This window comes from Camelus dromedarius, chromosome 1 (genome assembly GCF_036321535.1).
Source record: "Camelus dromedarius isolate mCamDro1 chromosome 1, mCamDro1.pat, whole genome shotgun sequence".
Taxonomy (NCBI): Eukaryota; Metazoa; Chordata; class Mammalia; order Artiodactyla; family Camelidae; genus Camelus; species Camelus dromedarius.
Window position 1 is genome coordinate 38,924,008 of NC_087436.1, and position 25,804 is coordinate 38,949,811.

General features: G+C 35.0%; 2 protein-coding genes across 3 annotated transcripts in view; one reads left to right on the forward strand and one right to left on the reverse strand.

Annotated features, from left to right (window-relative positions):
• Nucleotides 1-1,446: 1,446 nt before the first annotated feature.
• Nucleotides 1,447-4,382, forward strand: C1H4orf3 (chromosome 1 C4orf3 homolog). The gene is made up of 2 exons (XM_031466793.2): nt 1,447-1,785; nt 3,240-4,382. Coding segments are annotated over exons 1-2 (207 nt in total). The 5' UTR covers nt 1,447-1,579; the 3' UTR covers nt 3,241-4,382.
• A 1,148-nt stretch (nt 4,383-5,530) lies between these two features.
• The window catches only part of USP53 (ubiquitin specific peptidase 53), a 49,550-nt gene continuing 29,276 nt past the window's right edge, over nt 5,531-25,804 (reverse strand). For both annotated transcript variants that reach the window (XM_010985525.3, XM_031466732.2), the window contains exons 7-16: nt 25,190-25,295; nt 24,440-24,586; nt 23,497-23,646; nt 22,232-22,394; nt 21,470-21,622; nt 20,019-20,165; nt 18,121-18,850; nt 16,988-17,064; nt 9,698-9,791; nt 5,531-8,761 (exon numbers count right to left, since the gene is read on the reverse strand). In XM_010985525.3, coding sequence (XP_010983827.2) covers nt 7,771-8,761; nt 9,698-9,791; nt 16,988-17,064; nt 18,121-18,850; nt 20,019-20,165; nt 21,470-21,622; nt 22,232-22,394; nt 23,497-23,646; nt 24,440-24,586; nt 25,190-25,295 — 2,758 coding nt within the window. In that variant the 3' untranslated portion in view covers nt 5,531-7,770. The remainder of the gene's footprint in view (nt 8,762-9,697; nt 9,792-16,987; nt 17,065-18,120; nt 18,851-20,018; nt 20,166-21,469; nt 21,623-22,231; nt 22,395-23,496; nt 23,647-24,439; nt 24,587-25,189; nt 25,296-25,804) is intronic.

Consider the following 25,804-nt stretch of genomic DNA (forward strand, 5'->3'; position numbering starts at 1 on the left):
CTTAGCCTCTGTTGGACTCCAAAATCGCCTTGCCCTGGAGACACTGACAACCTGAGAAGGAGAAGCTTGTGAGGTCACTGGTGAAGAATGCTTTTATGTAAATCACTTGGGACAAATAGTGTCTAATCTGCACATTCTGAAGGACAAGACAGAGTCTCCATCAATGAGGTTTAGCCATTCTATTGGACTCATCTATTCCTAGAGATAGATTTATTTAATTTAATGGGATATGGGGAAATGTGCTTAGATTTGTTACTTTATGTTTACTCATCCTCATTCTAATCTATGTTCTTCTCCCCCTTTGCAGATTCCTTGCCACTCAGTTGCTAACCTAATTCTTCTCTCCACAGCTCCCAACTCAGCTTTTATGTGAAACTTCTAGGGAAGTTTCAGACAGGGGAAATTAAGGAGTTCAGAACGTGTCACCCCAAAATATGTCACTCTGGCATACTGATTGTTTTGAGTTAAAGGCACCTGAGAAACAGCAGGTGCAAGAAGGGCACTCTGACCTTCCTTTTTCTTACTGAAAGCAAGAGATAAAACTGCCAAGTAAAAGATGCCCTCCCTACACCGGAAGAAAACATTTTTATCGCCAGAGACGGGAAATCAGACCAAGAAATCCATACAAACAAACCTTGTTAAACTAACGTTTTTTTCCCTAGTCATTTATCCACAACTTACTACCCTTAGCCCAAACTCCTTTGTCTTAATTATTTCTTTTACTAAAAAAGATAAAAGCTTTGTGTCCTGACTTCTTCAGGTCTTCACTCTTGTGAAGGTTCCCATGTACGTGTAAAAATAAATAAAACCTGTATCTTTTTCTTCTGTTAATCTGTCTTACGTCAGTTTAATTCTCAGGCCCAGCTGGAGACCCAAAGAGGGCAGAGGAAAATTGTTCCTCTCCTACAGTGGTAAATCATTTTATTTCTGCTAACATTCTAATCTCACGGGGGTTCACAAGCACAAACCCTTGTATTATTCTTAAATTCATTCCTTTGAGGTATATACAAAATTCTCACGTTTTTCTCTCTAGCCTCCTCAGATGCTCATAATTATGATGTCTCTCTCTGATTACATCTGTTTCAGGGATTAAATAAAATAACTGTAACAAGCTAGGGACAGTACAAAACGCATCAGAGCGGCCCTTTTAAATCCATGGCGTTAAGGATCCAAAAGGAATAATACAGGGATAAGGAGAGGTGACCAGGGGCAGTTCCAAAGTAGAATCCATCACCTGACCAGAATGGGACGTGACGGTAACTTCCAGTCTTGCCACAAAGCATTCCTTCTAGTGAAACCCGAACAACTATCTTCCCACCTGGACGCAGCAGGGCGGAGTGGGCGGGCGCGCTTCCTCCGCTTCCGGGTGGAGGCTGCGCTACGGGCCTACGGTCACGGAGACAGCGGAGCGGCGGCCGCGCCTGCGCCGTGGGAGGGGCGGCTCAAAGCCTACTTCCGGGCGGGGAGCTGCGTGTGCCTGTGCGATCGTAGTTTGCCCAGTTTCCGGCGAGGTGAACACGGAAGTGCGGGAACTGAGGCTTTCCAGCTGCTCGGATTGTGGCCCGGCGACTGGTGCAAGATGGAAAGGGGCGCGGCGGCGGCGGGAGATGGTCGGAATGGTCCCTGGGAGCGGCGAGGCTTGGGTGAAGCCGAGAGGCAGCAGCAGAACCAAGTGCGGGCTCATTCCGGGGCAAACCAGTTTCCAAAGCAGTCCTACTGGTTGGATCTCTGGCTCTTCATCCTCTTCGACCTAGTGGTGTTTTTCTTCATGTATTTTTTGCCATGGTGAGTACTCTGAATGCAGCGTTGAAGTGATAAGGGGCTTAGAAACCACCTACCCCAATTTGGGGCGGTGGGTGGGGAGAGGCAAGGAAACTGACTTCCAGAGAGTAGAGTCTGTCTAAAGTCCTATAGCTGGTGAGTGGCGGGGTCTGGTAGGTGGGGGAGTTGCAATGAAGACTAGAGAGAAAATATCCTTCCTTGGCACCTCAGTTGAGGGTGTAGAGAGAGGTATGGAGAAAACTTGGCATCATAATTTTTTATGTTTTGGAATGAAACTAACTGGATTTGAGTTTCTGCGCTACCACGAAGAAACTGGAGATGTTATGTGGCTTCTGGGAGCTTTGTTTTCTTATTTACCATTTGGAAGCAATGGTAATCGGGTGGGGTGGGCTGCAGTGTTGATCAAATAAGATATTAATTTATCTCAAAGCGGTTTATTTGCATGTTGCCCGGCCGCAGTAAGCGCTCAGCTAAAGCTGCTGTTACTGTACAACAATTTGAGCACAAGCGGGCCACGCAGGGTATCTCAAACAGGTCCAGAACTGAATTAACTTCTTACCCAAAGGTACTTATTTTTCAGTGGCCCATTTCAGTAAATGTTAACTTTATCCACCCAGTTTTTCTCCCAGAATCCTGGAATTCTTTCTGATTTCCCCTCCTTTTTATACACAGTCTCACACCCCAAACCACCAATTCATAAGTCACAAAATTCTGTGGGTTCCACTTGGAAAACAATCCATGCTCTCCGTTTTCATTGCCACTCACTCCGAAAAGACAGTTTTGGCAGAGGATAAAAGAAGGGAACTTAGGGGATGGGGAGGGGGAAGCAAAACAAGGAGGACACAGGACTAAGATGATAGTAAGGGACAAGTTCAGGAGAGAAGCAGTGAGCTGGAGAAGAAGGCGCAGTGTAGCTTATTTAGTCATGAAACAGCTCTTTTGGAGTTGATTGTTTACTCACCTTAACTTCTCTCAATCATCTTGCTTATGAATTTGCCCTCCTTGATGGGGAATTATGTGTTCTTTCCTCACCCTCAGCCGCAGGTTTTGGCAAAGATATGGGCATGAGCTCATCGTATCTGAGGCCCCTTTGTCTTTGATTTTTTGGATGGTGTGGCAAATTAGAAGGTAGAAGGTTCAGTGGGACAAATGGAACAGATGCACATTTCTGTAAAACCCTCTGTCATTTGTAAAGGAAAATCTTTCCACACACTACTCCTGGTTTTGTTTGGTTTGGTTTTGGTAGAGACTCAAGTATGGTGATTTTTTTTTTTTAATTTGAATTTTCAGCTCTAGGTAGAAAATTGAAGCTTTGGAAGAGCCTTTTTCACTCTTATCAATATGTAAGTCATTTAAGAATAAGCGAGTGACTACACTGATCAAAATTTTTAGAAGTTGACTTAAAGAATTTGAAGAAAAAAGAGGAAACATTGTTGACAAATACTTGTTTTTTACAGAATGGTTTGCCTGATATCTAAATTAAGAATTTCGGCTCCTGGAGTGGATTCTGAAAATGACTACAAACTTCTTGAACAAAGAAGATAGGATTGTGCACCAGAAGAATTTCAAACTCTAAGGGACCTCTCTTTCATTCTACACATTCTGTTACTCTCTAGGACTATATCCAATGGGTAATGATCTCACTCGTAGCTAAGTTCTTAAAACTTATTATTCAAAAGCAAGGGAAGGATTTTGAAAAAAGGAGTTAGAAGCTGTACAGAAAACACAGGCCCACGACATATTGGCTGTTAAGACTCAGTTTAATTTTTAGATTAAGTGGACCTCTGTTATGGTTGTCAGATTGATACAATTTTAGAGAAATTATATATCCACTAATGGAAGGCTAGGATGTATGTCCTCCTACCTGATTGCTTCCCCTCACTTCCTTTTTAAGCTCTTGAACCCCCTAAAACAGGACTGTGTGTTTCAAACCTGTTTTTTATTATTGTCAATGCATTGAGAACGTTTGTGCCCAAAACATAAGTTTTTTAAGTGTCTGTAACTTAAATACTTCAGCAAAGTCAGCATATTTACTCATTCAGCAAATATTTGAGCACTTACTGTGGGCCAGGAACAGCAGAGAACAAAACAGGCAGAAAGTCTTGCCTTAATTAAGTATGTTAACAAGAATTTACATTCTAGGGGTGATCAGCTAGTATTTAATGTGAAAGATTCACACTCCCCAAGCAGCTACTATAAGCCCTTCAGAAGCTATTCCTGTTACCCAACAGATGTTAGAAATGGGCTCTTGTCTTTGAAATTTGTGACATTTTATATATTGGAATTGCCTAAATATTTCAGGGCTATTCCCCTCCCTTAGAAACAGAGCATAGATCTGGTAAACTCTACATCCTCTACTTTTTAGAATGGCATTTAGGGTTGGTGTGAAATCCAAAATTGATTTTGGAGGATTTTAGCCTAATGCGGTCTGTAAGCTTAACAGTTGTGCCTTCAGAGTACTGTTGAGTCTGCCTGAAGGGAACTTTATACAAAGGTTGAAGCATCTAGAGAAACAGAACTGAATTTTATTGAGGATACCGGATTGTTTCTGTGCTGCTTGCTAATAATTTTGTCCAATAAATGTTTATTGGACAGGTGAATTTGGTCTGATTTGCTTTTGTTTTGACAAATTGTGTTGGGTTACACATACAGATTTCTAATCCATACTACCTTTCTGAACCTAAAATCACCCTACTGTGACAGCCACAACTATTGAATATTCAGAAATTTTCTAGTACAGGGAATATGGAGAGATCTTACTGTTGTGACATGACTGTAAGTGGCATACAAAATGGTGACAGTATGAAGTTTGACTCTCCTACAGATGAAATTTGTCTACCACTGAATTGTACCATCTCAAGGACAGTGACTGCATAAAGTACCCACATTTGAAGGCTTTTAACTGGATAAATGGGACACCAAGAAGAGGTGGCAAACTTGCTATAACAAAAACAAATTTAAAAAGTACTATCAATGTGATTTTAGTCTGATAAATTCCTTTGTAAATTTCACAAATCCATATACGTGAAATGATTGTTTTAATAACCATTTAAAATAAATTGGCTAATGAGCAATTGTGAGGTAGTCTTTAGGGGTTTGTTACACCTAAAAATTTTAGGATGTAGAGGGTTCCATATACCTGGACCCTGAATGGCATGGGAATACATGCAGAGACTACAGGATATTTAGTGAGGGCATTTAATGTAGAGGTTATTATGCTCTAGGGCAAGGATCATCAAACTTCATCAATAGGCCGTATCTGGCCCACCGCCTCTCTTTATAAGGCCTGTGAGCTAAGAATGACTTTTACCTCAAAATGATTGAAAAAAAATCAAAAGACTACTTCATGATGTGAAAATGATATAAAATCCAAGTTTCAATGCTGAGCTATCAAGATTTACTAAAACAGACATGCCCCCATTCATTTGCATATTGCAATGTAAATGTTGTTATGGCTGCTTTCACACTATAGTGGCAAAGTTGAGTAGTTGTTACAGAGACCCTATGGTCCACAAACCCTAAATTACCTACTCTCTGGCTCCTTACAGAAAGTTTACCAACTCCTGTAGGAACCCTCCTTTAGACCTTGCTGGAGCTGAACTCTTGGGAGTCTCCTGTGATAAATTTTATGATCAACAATGTTCCAAGTTCACCCCTGAACCTTAAATTGACTTAGTTTCCCATAAAACAATTCACAAGGATTAAGAGGAAGCCACAGTTCACGAATGCAAAGAAAAGTCCCACCATATGAAGTTAAAAATCAGTTTATCCCCCCCAAAATTCTGAACCAGAAGAAACTGACTTCACATGAAAATACTTTGAAGTATTTTGAACATTACAACAATTATTGGTTGCATCATTTAAAAAGTTATTATAAGCTTATAACCAGAAGAAAACATATAAAAATAAATAGGCACCCTAGAAATAAAAAACTTTACATGTGAATGATTAGTTGGTAAATACATATTCAGTCTATATTTGGAGTGTTGAATCAGCATGAAAACAAACGGTCAGTTTCTAGTTTGTTAATACTATTACATGATTCAGGAGGTTTCAACCGGACAGTACTTAAAAACGAGCCCAAACTGGACATTTCTATTTGATGTTTACAATTCAATTTTGAGTTGACTCTCATACAAATCTGTGATACTGCTTTTAAGTATCAGAAATTAGTTTAAATGTTTCAAATAATGCATTTTCAACTGGACATAAACCAAAAATGAAGTACACAAAGTTTTTGAAAGTTATTAAAAATACTTGGAGCTCATTTTTCTAGTATTTTAGTGTTACAAAAGCAGTAATTAAATACACTGACATTTCAAATACAATTTTACAAACTTTACAACATTTACAAACCCTCCATACTAGAAACTATATTAAAAATAAGCTTTCTTAAAGATAAAATTTTATTTAGTTGATATTCAAGTGTTTCTAAATTAAGAGAACATAAAGTAATAATCACCTACTGTTATAATTAGAAAAGGTTACTAAAAATTTCTCTAGGTGGAAGACAAAATTTGGCCAAGACTTGATAAGTGTGTGAGTTTAGACTTCTACAAGCAATTATTTTCTACTTATCTAGAATTATTCATTTTTAATCATTTACATTGTGGAATATTTTAATGATTTAGGTCAAAATATTAAATTTACTAATTAGTTTATGGAATTATTACATTTTATCTGTAAAATTTATCCATTGATGAATGTAAGGAAAATTTCATTTCTATGATTCTGTAATTTTATTTCTATAATAAGTGAACAATATAAAACTATTCTAAACCACAATTAGTTTACCAGCTTAGTATAAAACTAAATGACAACTGTGAAATAAGGCAATTAAAGTACTTATTTTCACTGGTAAGGTCATCATAATATTGGAAAATTCCTTTATTTTTAAAAGAAAGCCTTCTCCATGGAAGTAGGTGGAGTAAAATTACTATTGGTTTAGACTAGAAAAAAGGGAGGCATGCTCAAATTAATACATTTCATTAAAATCAAATCTTCTATATGAAAGGCAGAAATTTAATCTGAAAACCCAGAAAGATTTTCCAATTTAAGAGTATGAAAATCACTAAAGTGGGCTGACAACCTATAAACAGATAAGATTATAGTAGGGAAAATTTAGGCAGTCACAGTGATATTCTTATTTAGAGAGCCTTAGGTTAATTCCTAACACTGGTTATTAGTGGCCCAAAGTAAACCAAACCAAAATAAAAATCTTTCACATTTCATATAAAATTAGAAAAAATTGTAACAAGATAAATAAATATACCAAAGTGAAGTGATTATTTTTAGCTTACATGGCTGAAATAATATTTATAAATGCATACTATAACAAAGGCCTAATTTATGTTAACTAGGCATTCTGAAAACAAAAATTCTAGGAGCAAAGTTAAGTCTTTTCTGACCTTGAGAATTTAATTTAAAAACTGCTTTATCATTAAGGCTTTTTTTCCAAATGCTATCAATTTCATGGGTCAACATTTTCTTAAGACACTTAAAGGGGCCATATGTAGTAGACTATCACAGAAGTCAAAAGCAAATGGGTGAAGTCCTCTTTTGGCTACCCATTAGAAAGTGCTTCTTCACAAAGCAATACTGCTTTGACTATACAAACTATCACCTGATACCTTTCAGTTAGCAGAGTTTTCCAATCTACATATGAGTACTGGTTTAATACTTACGGGTCTACTAGTCAGAAAATAAAGCAGATAAATTACAGTTCTACTCAACTGCAGTATATGATGAATGACATTTTTGCATATCCCCTGCTTTTCTCTTTTTTGAGATATGCCAAGACAATTGAGAGGGAATTTCTAAAATATCCAATAAGCTTATCTTCAAAAAAAATAAAATAGCTATATGGAAAGTTAAAGTGATTAATGACTTTAAAAATGCCATGGTTTTTAATTTCATATATCACTAGGTTTGGTCAGTCAATTAATGGTTAACGGTCTCTGATAAATATAAGCTTGCCGGTTTCATTGTTTATCTATTACAATGTATACCAGGTTTATATCTTTGCCCAGAAGGGCAATTTGAACCAAGGCCACTATGTAACACAGGTCCTAGCTCTCTTTCACTCTGAGACAGTGAATTATCATTACAAAAGCCACTGCTCTCTGGAAAACAGAGCTTGGGCCTCTGATGGTATTTCAATCTATACGTATCAGTCATGCAGTTATCAACTGAAAAATAGGTAGTTAATGAAACTGTCTCACTTGGACCGGTAGAACCAGAGTCTATTTCTGGTTGGCAAAAAGCATCAACAACTGTACCCGAGTCTGCCTGGAAATTACTAGTGAAAGAGCTAGATGGTGAGTCTGGTGTGTTGCCAACACGCTCTTTTCCTTGAAATGGTTCATTAGGTCTTTCATCATTTATATATGTGCTCACTTCTAGACCTGGTTCTGAAGCTGTACTTAAACTGTGTTTTGGAAGACTAGAAGAATTAGTTTTAAACATCTCCGTAAGTTTGACATCAGGTGTAGAATCACTTTTCTCTGACTGTGGCACACTGGCTGTAGCATATTTCTTTGGTGGCAGAGGGGGTGGTGGATGCTGGCAAACAAGTTTTGGCATCTGACAACCATCAGATCTGCAAGTTGACGGAATTATACATTCCCTGGGTAAAGAGTTCTCAGAGGAACACTGCTCCAGCATATTCTGCTGCTGGAGGAGGGGAGCAGTATCTGGCTTTAACTCCACAGTTCTCATGTGTGACGACCACAATGAAGATGATGAGACTGTTTCATTACTGTTCACTCTCTTTCCAGAAGCAGAATTATCATCAGTGGAAAAAAGCAAGCCTGTTCTCTCAGAATTTTCTGTTTTAAGCCACTCGGAAAATTTGCATTCACTTGATCTTTCAAGTTTCTGTTCATCTGTCTGGTGGGTCTGCTGTCTTCCTGTATGGTCCTTGAGTGTTTGTGAACTGGACGAAGGGAATAACTTTCCATTGGCTTCACGTATATGTGACCTGAAATATAGAAACAAAGCTAAAACACCAAATGCAAATATGCAAAACAAGTTTTTGTCCTGTAGTTTAACTTCCTAATATAGTATTGATGTTATTTACATAACATAAAAACAGAAATGGAAAGCTATTTGCAACCATTAACATTTTACATTCTCTGAATCCAAAATCTTTATGCCAGAATACATTAATGTTTACCAGAAACACCTGTCATTACCAAATTCAGATTTCTAATAATTGGAAGTATAATTAAAAAAAAAAACAAATTTCAACTTACAAACACTGAAATTACATTTACTGTGATAAGATATAGCACAGATTTATGGAAAATGTTACAAGCAAATAATTCAACACTTCCCAGCCAAAGTTACAAAGTTTATAGCAATAGAGGTACTTCAACTTTGATATATAATGCTATAAGGATAGTATACTAATTAAAAATAATTTATCCAGTCAAGATTACCTTTAAGTAATAATTAACTTCTAAGATGAAGATAAATGATATCACATTGCAAATTATGTATCTTCATATGATTAAATTATTTTCCTCACGTGAATTGCACAGAATTCAGTTAGAGCAGAGATGAAAAGAGTTGACTCTCTGTTAGGTAGATAAAAGCTACATTCAAACCTCAACTCCTCTACTTTGGGCAAATTACTTAATCTATGCCCCAAATTTTCTCTTTTGTAAAATACCATCTACCTCAAAACAATGCTGTGAGGATTAAAAAATACAACCATATATAGTGCCAGGTACTTTGTAGGCCCCCTCTCATTAAGGGCTACAACCTTTTAATGATCCCAACAAGATATGCATCATAATACTATAGACCCACTGCTTTCAGAGTAGTAATATGTTCATATGCCTTTCTGATAGAGTCCCTATAATACATACATACAATTTAAAAAGATTTTAGTATCCCAAATAGCTGTGATTACCTTTTTATCAATGGATTTTTTATTTGTAGATGTGATTCTGGGTGGAACTCAGATTTACAGCCTACTTCCAAGTTCTTGAATTCTTTTCTAAAACCTGAAGAGGGAGAGAGGAAAAAAATTCTTTAAGTGATCTTGTAGAATTTACTCCAGCTGTACTTCTCCATAATTTATACAAGGTTTTCTATAAACAGGTAATTCTCTTCTAATTAACAGACAAAAACTAATTCTTCAAGACTCAGCTCAAATAGTAACTCTTTTCTAAACCCTTTTTACAAAATTAGTGGTTCTCTTCTCAATTTATTATCACTTGAAAATGTCAGCCATGTCCAAAAAGTGCTATTCCTGATGCATCATGTGGAGCCGGGTTTCCTCTGTTTACTCTTTACTGGGAAAATGGTGGCAAAAACCTCACATTTGAAGATAGACGACTTGAGCTGAAGTTTGGATTCACTGCTTATTGGTTGGTAACTTTACAATCTCACAACAAACTTTACAACCTTACAGTCTCGGTTTCCTCATTTAAGTAATGAGATTCTGATACCTATTTACCTATCTCACAGGAATAGTAGGAACATCAACTGAATTTGAATGAGTGGGAGGGTATTGTAACACATAAAATGTTATCCCATCACTAACTAGCTACCCTTACTGACTGCTTACTCAAGTTGTAAGAAGTTGATAATAATCATTTCGTCTAATCTTTACAACTGAGCACCATTTTTACTTGAAAAGACAATGAACAAACTTTGGTTTGGGTATCTGTCAGAAAATTTCCTTGAAAATGAAAGACGTGAACCTGTCACACTCCCAGGAAAGCAACTGGCACTATTTACTGCCAATGATAAAAATTCAAGCTTTTAGATGAACGTAAGAGTTGAAAAATTTGTATTTACAACCACGACTTTCATAGTTTCTCAATAGTTATAAGGACTTTCTGCTAATATCTGTGGTGATACTTAAAAATATGTTCTTTTAAAAAATACAGAAAGAAATGTATCAACAATTGGAAGACTTGCATAATTTAGCAAACCAGTATTTTCAAATGAAGATACATGGATGTTTCAAAATCATGCATGAGTAAAAGGATTTATTCATTCTTTCAATGAATAAATATTTTGAATTTTTAGCTTTAATGCCTAATACAGCAAAATTAATAGATACAACCTATAGCAACAAAAGCTGTTTGAGGCCTTCAATACCTATGAAAACAACTGTTCCAGCTGGTTGCAAAGAGGCATCTTTTTAAAATCTGAGTTACAACTATTCTGTGAAGTAACTTCCCTTTTTATACCCAGGGAATTGAGACTTATGGAAGTTAAGTGACCTAACTAATGCCAGAAAGCTGGTGCAGCACTCAAACCAGTCCAGGGTCAACTTCAAAGCCACTACCTGTAAGCCCTCTTTCACATATGCCACTAAAACACAAGGTCATTACTTCAAAGCCACTACCTGTAAGCCCTCTTTCACATATGCCACTAAAACACAAGGTCATTGTACAGAATCTCCTTCTGATGAAACTAGGCCATTAGTTTGAACATCAAACAACTTAATACACTTCAATGTGGTGATGCCCATAGAAAATACCAAAATATATGGCATTAGATTGAATTTTTAGTGCACTGCCTATACTTCTGTACAATTCCAGTAAATTTTTCTGTATTTTCCCTTATTTTTAGTTTGCCTTTTCATCATGTTAATTTATGTTTCCTCTTGTTCTCATGCTTCTAGTCTACTGCACACCAAATCTGTGAACTGATGATTGCAAGGAAAACAAAATCAAACTATTAAAAGCAGCAACTTTACATATAACAGAACTTTATTTTAGATGCCTTTTTACATAATAACAGAACTTTATTTTAGATGCCTTTTTATCCCAAAATTGATGTTCTACATACATTTTTTAAAAACTACCCTGTCCCTCAAAATTCAATTGGAATCTATCAAAATATCTAAACATCACCCTATTTTAAAAAACCTATACTGATTATTAACTGACTCTGTAAGTTAAACCTTGGAAGTAATTTCCAAGAAAAACTGGTGTAATATACATGATAAATTAATATTCTTTATGTCATATTGCTCACACAGTAATTGACAGCTCCCAATAAAAATGAAAGACATACTGTTTTTTCTTCTTTTAAATCATCCCCACTCTGTCCACCATATTCCCAACTCACTGATCCAGGACAAGGTAAGTATAAATGGAGAAAAATTCTTCTTACCTTCCCCACCTCTGCCAACCTATTTGTAAGTCTACTAAGTGCCATAGTAATAAAGTCGCAAAAATAAAAGGCAATATATTTTACCCCAGAGAGCCTTAGTTGCTTGTCAAGTTGACACAATGCCTGAGGCTCAAAAACTAAGCCTGTCTTTGATGGTTACCTAATGATTTTTTTTAAATTGCTGTCAAAAAGAACCTTGATTATTTTTCAAGTCTGTAAAGTCTTTAAAGTCTTAAAAATTTGTAAGTTGACGTTACATTATAAATTTCCCACTCACTGTGATTTTGACTTGAGAATGTTTATTATACTTTTTCACTTACCCATAACTTCAAGTTTAATACTCAAAAGCACAAGAAAAAGCAAATACTTCATTCTTAAAGAATTATTTAGTTTTATTAAAGTATCCACACAATGGGCAGCAGGAGGCAGCAGAGGTTTCATAAATATGTTTGAAATTTTAATATCACTATGGCAGGCATTCAACCAAGTGGTTTGACTTCAGAATTCCAACTAACTTAAAAATAGATGTGTTATTTTTCTCTTCTGCTGACACAGGCATCCATGTGTCTTTAATGGGAATTTTGGCTCCTGGTTCTTTGCAAATCTAAGATAGTCGCATTTTAACACTTTGCATGGAAGCTACTTCAACATCAAGGGAAGAAGCTTTAATTAATAATGCTAATTTTGATACTACATACAAAAAAACCTAAAGCCCAAGAGTCAAGAAATCAAAATACATATACTTCAGCTGAAAAGATGACCTAGGTTTAAAACAGACTTACACAGCTAGTCTAGACACTGTGACCCTAATCTTGTGGTATAGGGAGCTTTGATTATAATAATAACTGCAGTTACAAAAACTAAACATTCAAGAGTAATAACCTAGTCAATGGCCTGATTTATGATAAAATTACATTTAAATAAAATTTGAATACTTTAGAAAAATCACAAAACTTTAACTGGATAGATATTTCTGGCTAAATTTAAACTGTATGCCAAAAGGAGTAGAGAGATACTTCAACATATAAAAACAAAATCAACTGCTAAAAGTACCTCGTTGTCTAAGTATACTTTCTAATGTATTTATTTTAAATGTATACATACTCTGCAGTTTGCCAAAAACATCTTGGAGAAAATAATCACACTTGTGTACAGGAAGAAACTCTTCCAATAAAGTCTTTTTCATTTTCTAATTTTAGGATTTAACATGAAGGGTAGTATATTTCACTTAACATAGTGCAAGTACAGATATTTTTTAAGAATAAGAATTAAGGAAATTAACAAGTTTTTTTGACCACTGATTAACTTCTTTCACTCTTATTTGTCAAGATCAAGATTCTCAGCTTGAAGTAATCCGGATTTCTATGATTAACTGAGATTAAGCCAAGTATTGCAGACTCCAAAGTAAATGGCAAACAAAGTTTTTTGAAAGACCTAATAATTCCTTTGTGATTTGTCATGTATAATCTGTGAATATCCTAATGTATATTTAATTTCAGTAGATAACCTTGCTCCATAGAGAAGAGTTCATTAGGTACACACAATACACACTGTGTGGTACCCACACTCACCTTTCTCTCCCATTACAAAAAAACTACTACTCCTTTAATTCAGCACTACCTCCAGAGATCTTACTCCATCAATTATTGTGCTATTCTATTCTTCTCTTCACACCTTTCTCATCCTCTGTACATCATTAGTTCCTTACCCTCTGTAGCATAAGTGCAAAACTAAGTTCTTGGTTTCATTTTTTTCCTCTAGGTATGGCTTCATTGCTATTCACAGCAAAGGTTTTGACAGACATGTGCTAAATCCATTTATTTACTTCTTATTCTGCTGTAATCTTTTTTGAAAAACCTTCTATTTGGAGATTATTTCAAAAAGTTCAAAAAAGATTGACCTTGAATGATTAAAACTACCACAAATACCTTCCTGTATATCCTTCACTCAGATTCACTTATTAACATTTTACTCCATTTAAATTCTGATCCCCATTTGAGAGTGAGTTACAAATATCATGGCCCTTTACTTCCAAACACTTCAGTCCCACCTCAGTCTTGCTCCTATTCTAATGTTCCTCTAATGCCACTCTTACTGTGTCACTAATGACTTACTAACTCCTAATTCAAACTGGCACTTTTTATTCCTTATTCGGCTTAATCTGTGACCACTTTTCTTCTTGAAACTCCCCATTTTCCTGTAATAACTCCCTCTCCTGTATTTTCTCATACCTTCTAGATAACTCTTCATTCTTTTCTTTAGTTGCTCCTTCTCTCTATCCTTAGCTCATCCCTTTTACTTAGCAAAAGTCATGTTCCTTCGTCTATTTTTTGCCCCCAAATCTCCCATTTTCTTGAGTGATATTGTCCATGTCTATGGCATTCAATTTTCACATTTGTTGATGGCTACCAAAACATAATCTTTCCTGCTTTCCAGACATATATTCCTAACTGCCTAATAAATCTATTTACCTAGATGACAAACCTCAAAATAAATTTGGCATCCTCTCTCACTCCCAAAATTTATTCCTTCTTCCTATATTCCTCCATTAGGTGAATGGTGAATCTACTTACATAAGGCCCAAATACAGCCACCCCCAACTTTTCCTTTTCCCCTATTCTGTATGTCTGTCAAAAAAGCTGATTCCACTGTCCTCTTATTCTTACAATCTTTCAAATCTTCTTTCTTCACACTGATACTGCCTTAGTTTACACTCTCATCTTTTCCCTAGGCTATTAAAGTAGTCATCCAACTAATTTCTCTCCCACCACTCCAAATGCACCCTCTGCACTGCCACCAAAGAGTCCTTTCTAAAATGCAAACTGGAGTATGCTACTCTCCTCGTCCTGTGGTGCCTTTCCACTTACTGTAGGATTTAAAAATAGCAAAGAAGTTTCATCATGATTTGGCTTCTATCTATCCTCCATCCATCATTTCGCAATTTCCATCTATGCATTCCAGCCCTGCATAAACCAAACTACGTATTCGTCCAATATGTAATATTTTTTCCTGACCAAGTGCTTTTGAACATGTCATTTCTTCTGTCTTGAATGTAATTTAAGGCATTTGAAATTCTCCCCATTAGAGAGCCATTTTTAAAAGAGGAGCTAAAATAATCTAAATGGCATTGTGGAATTTCAACAATGTTCCCAAGTAATAGCTTTAGCAGTGTAGGTATGTTTTTTTTTGTAGCAGAACCCATAATGAGACAGGCTGTATAATCTCTCTATCAATGAGAAACTATTAGTGAGATAATTACAATGGCATTATTATAAAGTTCTCTACCATCATATAAATTTGTATAATATTGAAAACTTATTGAAATGCCAAAATAGGAAAATAAACAAAATATGTTATATCATATAATGTAATATCACTCAGCCTTAAAAAGGAATGAAATTCTAACACACACTACAACATGGATGAACTCTGAAGACATTGTGCTACATGAAATAAACCAGTTGCAAAAAAGACAAGACTGAATGATTCTACCAGTATGAGGTACCTAGAGGAGTCAAATTCACAGAGACAGAGAGTAGAATGGTGCTTGCTAGGGGATGTGGGGAGGAGGAAATGGGGAGTTCACAGGCAGTTTCAATTTGAGAAGATGAAAGACTTATGGAGACAGATGGTAGTAATGGTGGCAAAACAATGTGAATGTACTTAATACCATTCAACTGTCACTTAAAAACGGTTACAATAACAAAGTTCGTTATGCGTATTTTACAAGAAAAAAAATTATTTTTAAGTGGGCTACATACACAGTCTTTCATATTAAGTGGGGAAAGCCACTACAAAGCTCTTATAGCAATGCACTCCTGACCATCACAATCTCTATGACCTTGTGCTTTTATTAATATCAGGAAGCAAGCATCATTTTGTAAAGAGCACTGAACTTGCAGTTATTGTTCAAATTCACCGACTTCTGCTGTTGATTTCTGGCCAGCCCTTTACTGTTTCCTGTGATACTTGGTGTTACCAGACTTTTATCAGATTTTTAAAACAGGCGAGACATTTTATATGGGAAAGGAAGGTTATTTCCTTAATATAAGTGTTTCCTTCTGATATTATACCATTTGATGAAAACAAAATAAACATTTAATCATATTCAGTGTCTGCAACCTGAAAAATAATCTGCACAAAAGCCTTAAAGATGATAAAGACTAAAAACAAACTTTAAAGTGTGTTCTTCCTGGCTATTTTTTATTGTGGAAAAACTGTGTCCCTTCTAATCCTCTGAATTCTAAAATATGAAAACAATGCCTTTGATTGCAATCTCAATAATCTCCTTGGTCATCATTCTCCTTGATCCCTGTCCCCCAAATCCTTCAGGTATATCTCCTTTCAGTAACAATCCCAAATCCTGAATACATTCAAACATCTAGTTTTCTTTGTTTCTGGGCTGCTGTGTGTTGCTAACCAATCACCTATAATAATGCCACACCATTACATATTTATTCTTTCCAAACTGAACTTTTCCAGGAGGCTGTTTATCAGTTTTTCTATCTGTCCTTAACTCCTGTGCTAGACATGTAAATTGCACTTGTCTACACTGTTTGAAATCAGGCCTGGCTGTAAGACTTGCCTTGGCCAATGAGATGTGAATGGAAGCACATGTGTCACTTCTGGACTGAAAGTTTAAGAGCTTACACACGACTCTCCATGCTGTGTCCCTCTTCAAGCCCCTCCTCCCCCAGTACCGCAATGATCAGAGCAGTATTTGTGGAGATAGAGTCCCATTAGCCTGGGGCCTTGAATGATTACTAGGAAGAGACTTCATGCTGACCTCCACTGGACACGTATTGTGAGCAAGAAACAAACTTGTGTTAAGACACTGAGATTTTGAAGTTGTTACCACTGCACAGCCCAGAACCTAGCCTATCCTGACCGACACAATTCCCCCTATTCCTGGTCCCTGAAGTAGCAATTCCCATCCTTTTAAAGACTTCAACCATCCTCATTGTTCATAAACTCATCAGTAACAGGACAATCCTTACCTTCTTTACTCTTAATACCACAATTTATACTTTACTGCTACTATTATAATCTACTTAAATAAAATTTTTACCTTCCAAGTGGTTTTTGCTCTGTTGGGAGGTACAGTTCACACGTTCTGTGTTTAGGTTGCCTGTCTTAATCTGGTCACTAGAAAATAGAACAAAACATACCGAACACATCAGCTATCATGGGGTATGATTTAGTTTATCCTAAGAAAAAGGACATCACATAACATTTAAGATATGCCATGTGCTCTTCTAACAGGGGATTAATGTACATTATTAGTTTACATCTCACAACAACACTTAAAAATAGTTATTATCTTCATTTTACAATAGGAGATTAAAGCTGTGAAAGTCAAATTAATTTGCCCAATAATTAAAATCTAAGCCTATCTGGGTTACAAAGTCCTGATCTTTCTGATTCCTAGGCTACTCCTTTCTAAGAAGTATTATGAAGTTCCTCTGCCAAATAAAAATGTTTTACTAAGTCTTTATTACAATGATTATTTTAATAATAGAAGAGAGGTTATTTTTTGCAAATCTGGCTTTTTAATAATGTGGTAAAACACCAGCTAATATCAACTCAAGACATTTTAGATCGATTAAAAACAAATCCTGGCTAAATTATCCTAAGCTGTGGACATGTTTTAGAGGTTATACAGAGAAGCGCAAATAGGCTGTTAACAGTAATATATGTTTGCAGAATTAATTAAAAATTAATTGAACACAAACAGTTATTTCACTGTATTCTTTTGTATTTGCTAAAAGAAAAAATATCTCTTCCATGGAACTAGTTGTGACAGCAGAAAATAATCCCAGTTGTGAGTTAGAGATGTCAGAGACAGGACAATGAGCATTAGACAGACTGAAGAACTAAGCAATTAGCTTACTGACTGAGATATACCAATTTAAATCTATGGTTTAAAACCTGTAGTATATATCAATAGTTTTGGTGGCAACAATTATAATGTATTTCTTTTCTTTCTAAATTTCCTAAAAATAAATAGTTGTTATCTTTGGAATCAGGAAATAACTATTAAAAATAGAAACTTGAAATATCAAATAACCCGTAACATCCCAGGTTACTCTGAGCTCAAGCTCTTTCCTTTACTTTAATTGGCCCCAAACTTTGAAAGTTACTTCAAATAATTAATAAGAGAGCATGGTAGGGGGAAAATCATTCATTTAATCTGTGTATTACCTGAAGGATGCTGTTTCTTTAACACCACTGATATCCATTACTGTACCATTTCCATCGATACCAGGTGAGTCCAAATTAGCAGATCCATTACTGATATGATCACTGCTTTCATATCCAGATTCAGTCCTTTGCATCTGCCAATTGTCACCATGAACTTTGAGGCCTTTATTTTTGTCTGCTCCTTTTCCATTAAATTCAAGGGAACTCCTGCTTCCTGTTTCCTGCTTCATTTCATCTTCATATATAGTCATTAAACATTTTTGCTTTGGATTCTGTTTTGGCCAATCATTAAAACTTTGATCTTTGCTACATTTAGGTTTGTTACTAATATTTGACTTATGTCTTGGACTGTGCTGCCTTTTTTCACTTTCATCAAAAATACTATCAACATTTAATGTTTCTCTCATAGGTTTCCAACCTCGGTTCCGGCTTTTACTGCTACCGTTATAGCTGCTCCCTTTATCCCTAGAATCTTGGCTGCTGTCTGTTTCATATCCAGTGCCACTGTCACTCTTAACTTTGCCAGTTATTTTCTCTCCTGGAGCAAGAATCTGGGATTTACTTGAACTTAACGTTTGTGCAGAAGCTCGACTCTGCTGGGCAATTCGGTCATGTTTGCACGGTCCTTTTCCTTGACTATGATACAGATGTGGACTCCCATATTGTCTAAAGCCATTTGGGGCAGGAGGTGATCCAGACTTGAAATGTGGAAGGTCGTCATCAACCAAATCTTTAAAAATAAATAAGTAAATAAGGATACAAATGAACTACTCTTCAGTAGTTCACTTTTTAGTCACAAGCCATATACCTTGTTTGAGAAGAAATGTTAAACAGTAATAGATAAATAATAATTATTTAAATTAAATCACATAGTATTTTATTTTATTTACTTTTTATTGAAGTACAGTCAATTATAATGTGTCAATTTCTGGTGTAGAGCACAATGTCCCAGTCTTGCATATACATATATACATTTGTTTTCATATTTCACAGTGCCTTAGATTGAAAAGTGCTTTTTCAGTCTCTATGCTGCATGAGAGGCATTTATAAAATAAACAGTTACATAATGATTTAAAAAAAAATTTCTCTAAAGTAGATCAGAAGATAATTAAAGCAGTTTAAAAAAAACAGTATTCTATCTCATTCACAATTAATGAAAATCATAAAAATGAATGATTTCTACCTCTTATATTGATTGGTAAAGATATAAAAGTTTATTAAACCAATTGCTGCTGGAAACAGACATCTAATCACTGTTGGTGGGAGTACAGCCTGTCAGGTATTTTAGGAGGACAAATGAACCACGTCTATCAAAACTGAAAATAAACATACTCTAACCCAGTAATTATTCTGAAAGAATTTTATGTATGGCTATATGCTAAAAGTACACAAAGGTATATGTCAAAGATGTCACTGCACCAAAAATCTTTAATCAAGTTTTAGAGTCTATCAGCATCAGTTAAATTATGTTATGTCCATAAAGATGACAGCATAAAACCATAAAAAGTGAGACACGCTCATAATGAACTAGAAACTATTAACAGTGGAATAGAATGAAGGTGAAGGACTGCAGAAAAAGAAGCTCTTTCCAACTAATTTTATAACATTCCTTATCATTTGAATGTACCATATGGGTGAATTAAATTTATAGTTAAAAGTAAAGGTAAAACATCAAAACAAACACAAGTATTCCAGGCTAGAACTGAATAAGAACCAGGAAAATTTTACATTTATAGATTTAATAGGTATATTAAAGGAATCACACTAAAATATATAATAGATAAATAAACTTAAATAATACACAAATTATATTAAATTGTATGAAAGATACAAAAGTTAGCTTTAAAATAGATTTTAGCTGCCCCTTTTCAAATGAATGCTATAAGCTCTTAACTTACCTCTATGCCTGCCCAAATCTTTTCTTTGTCCCCTTTCCAAATCTCTCCTTTGTGAGGAAAGTAAGTTCTTTTGTTCAATGGCTTTCAGAGCACATTCTCTGGAAATGTCTTTTATTTTTTCCCTTTGATCATTGTGACTTAATTTAACTGTAAAGGAAACCATTATAATAAAGATACAGATCATTTTTCAAATGTACTCAATAAAAGCACAAACTGAACAATATAAAAATTTTAAGATGCTATATATTAACAAAACACAGATTGAAGTATACCATGAATTCATTTTTATGCTTATCCTGACACAGAGGTGCATGTTGTCTTTTGAAACTTCTTGAAAAACTCCTAAAGCGAACGCGAAGGATAAGTGACTTTTCATTGAAATAATGAGAGCTTAAGGTAACTGAGTCAGGCACTGCTCTAAGCGTCTTAACTCATTTAATCCTCTGAGATGAGTACAATTACTGTCTGCTTTGGATTGGGAAATGGAAGCATGTAAAAGCTAAAAATTTGCCCAAGTTCACATAGCTTGTATATGTAGAACCAGGATTATGAAGTCAAATTGTCTGCCTCTAGTGTTTGTGTTCTTAAACATATGCACAGTTTCTATAGGCTTAAAATATTCTTGAAAAACAGATAATGGCTTACTCTAAGAACATCAATAATACATGAGAGGGAGAAAGGTATAGTTCCATTAAGAACATTTAAAAGCATGTATTGTAGCTCTTTGTTAATGATAATCGTTAATTTTGAATCTTACCACCCTTAAACGGGTTACTTTTAGGGTTAGACATTATTTTATTAATATATTTAAAAGCTGCTTACAAAATCATCCTGACTACCCACCCAAATAGAGTTGTATGTAAAGCATAGCTACACACCAAACTGTGATGTCTCATTTTGACCCTAGTCACAGAACTTGGTATGTGAAAATTAAAGTTGTGTAATGATAATAACAAGAAAGTTGAATAAAAATGAAGTTAAAAATAAACTACAACTATAGTAACTTCAAACTACTGTTGCATTCACTTGACAATAAATTCAGTTTGGGCATATGAGCCAAATTATTAACTCATGTTTTTCCTCCCCAAGACAATAATTAACTCCTTTAAGGAAAGGCTGCATTTTAGCTTTCTTTGGTAACAGTCCAGATTGCCTCCAGCCTACTATGTACAGCCTTGAGTGCATGGAGAAACTCAAACACTAGTCAGGTCAAATTGTTCAGATAAAACTAGAGGTCTCAGAGAAATCCGTAAGTCAAAAGAAAGAATTTTGTTTCTACTTGTTATTTTCTCTTCATGGCCAAGGAAAGCTAGTTAATAAGCACCTTCCTTTTTGGTCCTTACTAAGAATTACAGATTCATTAAGTAAAGAAAGAGGCAGGCTTAACTATGAAGAAAGGGAGAAACTTAACTACTCAAAGACAACGTAAAAATGACAATTTAAATACATACCTGGTCCTCTACCACCACTTGTTTGAATATGGCTCCGATTAAATGATGAAATATTATCTGCTTGAAATTTCTGATTTTCTCTCTGTTTTATCTGATCACCAAATCCATTTTCTTTTGAATTATCTGACTTATAAATTGAGGGCTTCTCACATCCTTAAAAAGACCAACAAAAGTGTATCATCCCTTTCTCCTCCCAACCAGAAGAGTTGTTTGAATCATCCTTTCAGACATTTTTAATACTGTAGACAAAATTACTTAAAAATTTAGAGAACTGATATCTTTTAAGGATGTCTACACGTTTTCTAATGCATCCAAAATGGCCTAGCTGCTGTGGACTTTTCTAATGTACTAATTCTCTTTAAATCTCAATATTCACTGCTAGTAGGAGCTATCAGTAAGTATCCCCTTGTGCTGTGAGACCACAGGAGTGGGTGACTCCTGAAGGTGCTTCAGAGGCCATAGATGAGGAAAGGTTTCTTTATAAAGACTAACTCTAAGTATTAAAATTTTCCTGAACTCCCCTTTACTGAAACTAAATATGAAATTATCCTCAACATTCATTTCACATTCACTATATTACCATTTCTACCTAGTGTGATTATAATAATAAGAAAACACTAAAAAGAATTTTTAGGCTTATGTATTTATTTATTTTTATTGGAGATACCGGGGAGTGAATCCAGGACCTTCTGCATGCTAAGTATGTGCTCTACCACTGAGCCATTTCCCTCCCCGCAAAAAAATTTTTTTAAGAAGAATTACCCATATTTTCTGCAATGGATTTATAATGCGACCAGTTGATGACCTGCCGGAGCGCATCTTCAGTGGAAACTGCTGTGCCATCCGGGTTTGCGTAAAACAAAAGCAATGGCTGGAAATGGCATCGGATACACTTGGAGACCACATCTTTCCATCTAGTTCCAACCTTTTAAAAAATCACAATGAGTAAAAACAAAACAAAACCTTGCAATCAATGTGTTACATGAAAAGACAGAGACTGAATTATTTGTTTCCCTAGCCTGCTTGCTCACCCCATATCATGTGATTTGAGGAGATGGAATGGTAGAGCAGGTCTGTTGTTACTAATATTCCTTCAGGGTATGGGGCATATTTTCCTATTTCTGTATATATTTGGTGATTTTTCCTGAATCCTATTTTGAAATGGCATACTGAAATTTCATTGAATTTCACATTTTTCAGCATTGAATTTTTTTGTGTTCCTGTAAAATTGTTGGATTTTGTTCTGGCATGAAGTTAAGTTATACAGGATCAGCTTGGTCCTTTAAAGGCTTCATTTTAAGCTTTTTATGTCAGATCCAGAGCAATCTTCAATCTAGGGATAATTTAGCCCCACTATTAAGATGATACTTTTCTGAGGATTCTGTCAGAATCCCTTGCTGCCCTGTGTATCCACTCTTGCTGGTGGGGATACAAACTATTCAAGCCCTGTGTATGTTTTGGGAACTGTCTGACCTTCTGTCTTACAGAGGTCCTTTCTCTCACCTTGTGCCAGTTTGCCACACCCATGGTGGATCACTACTCAGCCAAAGATTAAAGGGGGAATCCCTCTGCCAATCTCCAGAATTTTCCCTCTGTGCAGCTTCCTTTCTGGTAATCTGCTCAGCAAATTTTAGTGATCTTGCCTCCCTGAACTCCAGTTTTGGTTTCCTCAACTCAGTGAGACTAACTAGGCTTTGTTTGGGTTCTCCCTCTGCACTGTCATCCAGAAACTATCTCTAGGCAGGAAGCAGGGATCACTGTAAGGCTCTTCTTATTGGTTTCCCTTTTTTCTGCTCAATTGCCTGTTGTCTGGTGTCTAAAGTAGTTGCTTCATCTATGTGGTTTTCTAATTTTTAATACTAGAGGGCTTTGATGATGCTATTATAACTTAGTTCATTTATTACTGTAAGTATTTACATATAATCATTATTTTATATAATTATATTGTTATTTTATCATTATTATATCATTTATTCCTGAAAAGTAAAAATCACAATAGTTATTCCAGTTAGTAAAGTGTCACATACCTCTTTTACATTTGCATCATCAAAAAATACCCATTTGGAACTCTTGGTATGAAAAGCAAAGGCACAATAATGTCGGCTGGTGTAGCAAATCATGCCAACAAGGTGAAGTTCACTATTTTTGGCATTTTCATCAGTAACCCTATAAAAAAGCTGTTTAAAAAATAATTTGTATGTAATATTGTCTCTTTTTTAAATGAGGAACAATAATTTGATGGATCACGCATTTGACTCTCTATGAAATATATTTATCATGCTTACTGCCCCAATCTGATATTACATAAGGCTATAGACACTACATTGCACTGTTAACAGAGTTACTACTTTCAATTAGTCCATAAGAAATATTAAGTCCAATAAAATGTATTCACTACAACTTAGTTCAGTAGACAGTACCTCTAATAACAGAGAACTGACACTTTACATACATACTCAAAACGTGAGATAAATTACGTATTTCCTTATAATTCATGATTGAGTCACATATTTTAACATACATTAAACATTTTATCTAAAAGATAGTTATCTGAAAGTTGAATTGTAACAAACCAATTCAAAATTTATCGAGATGGCAATAAGCATACTAAGAGATAGGTGCTATAGATGAATTTTAAATCTTAAACTTTTCTAGCTTAATATTTATACTTATAATCATTATCATACACACAAACACATACACACATGCATATACTATCATATCATCATCATTCTAGAGTGATAGAGGGATAGAGAATGTGACAGTTTAGTTTGTAACTGAGAGCACCAGCCCCAGTCTAGGCAAGAAAGGCATTCCAGTTAGCCTGATTTGATTAATTTTATCAGTGATACACCTGAATATTATTTCCTTTGGAAAGAAAATTTAGTTCTGAAAAAGTACATTATAATATTGAAGATGTTTTAGAGGAATTTAAAAATAAGAAGGAAAAGAATGAAACAGTTGCAGTACCCCAGGAAGATAAAGATGCGTTGCTAGATTCCGAACAACATCTTCAGTCAAGTCAGAATGCTCAGAATCCCAGACTAAACCAATTGTAACAATCTCTGGGCAGTTCATTAAAACACGCCGAATTTTTATTTTTTGGCCACAGTTACTCTAAAGAAAAACACAAAAGGCAACTTTTGAAATTATCCAAACAGATATACCACAGGTATATCTTATACAGTTTGTATTATGCAATAACAATCTTAACATATATAAGAAACTTATTTCTTCAGCATATTAAAAAGGACTTCTAACAAAGTATTTTTCTTAATTATTGATTAAACAGGAAGTTTATTTTACATCAAAGTACTTTTCTTTGGTATCTTTGTAAATCTGTTAAAATAAGAATTCAACCTAAAAAAGGCAGAAATAAAACCCTGAAGTTATTAGTAACATTAAATGAGAAAAGAATAATACCATCTGTAGTATTTATTTAAAGAAAAACAAAAAGAAAATTCTCTATAGTCAAATAATAATTTCAGAACTTAAAATTAATCAATATATGCTATATTATATATTCATAAAGGTAAGAGTTTTTAAAGAAATAAAATTGAGACAAATAGCTCACATGGTATAAACAGTTATTTAAAATAACATTGAAAAATAAATTCTTAAAGTTAATTCCAGATATAATATTTGCATGATAATTTCTGAATGTCTATATTCAAATTTACAAACACAGAAGCATACTAATGTTCTCCAGATTATACTTACAGGGCACTTCCTGTAGTCATCAGTTGTGTTTGCTGCTTGCAGCAATTCTGCGAACATTTCGGGCTTAAAGCGTTCATGCCTTTCCATCATTCTTTCAACTTCATTGCTACAAAAGAAAGAAACAGACCCAAATCTAGCCTATGAACTTAAAAAAGAACTAACAAATTTACATCAAAAATACTAACTTATCAACATAGGTATGACCACTTTTTCTGTCTCAAAACACGATTTTATCTGAAAAATTGACTATAAGGTAAACTTCCATGAAATGAAAAAATTGTGAAATTTGGCAGGTGTATGATGAAAAAAATTAAGTCAAGAACAGAATAAAATAACATGAAATCATATCACTGTTTGGAACTATATAAATGAGGTAAGATGCTCCCTATAAAGGTAGCTCTAAGTTAAATGTTTCTTTTACATTGTTACATAACAAGTAGAGAATTGAGTTTAAACTTTTGCCTAACAAGAACAACAAACTAGGAAAGGCTCTCTCTCTGGCCTAGAGTTCCCATAAACAAAGTTATTTTCAGCTAATAGAAGGGCCCTTTGTTGATTAATGCAGAAGTCACAACCAAAGTCCTTAAGCCCGGTTTGTGCCTTTTGTTCCTATTA

What these genes read in the sequence shown, in the direction of transcription:
- C1H4orf3 (XM_031466793.2), top strand. Translation starts at nt 1,580, where the DNA reads ATGGAAAGGGGCGCGGCGGCGGCGGGAGATGGTCGGAATGGTCCCTGG.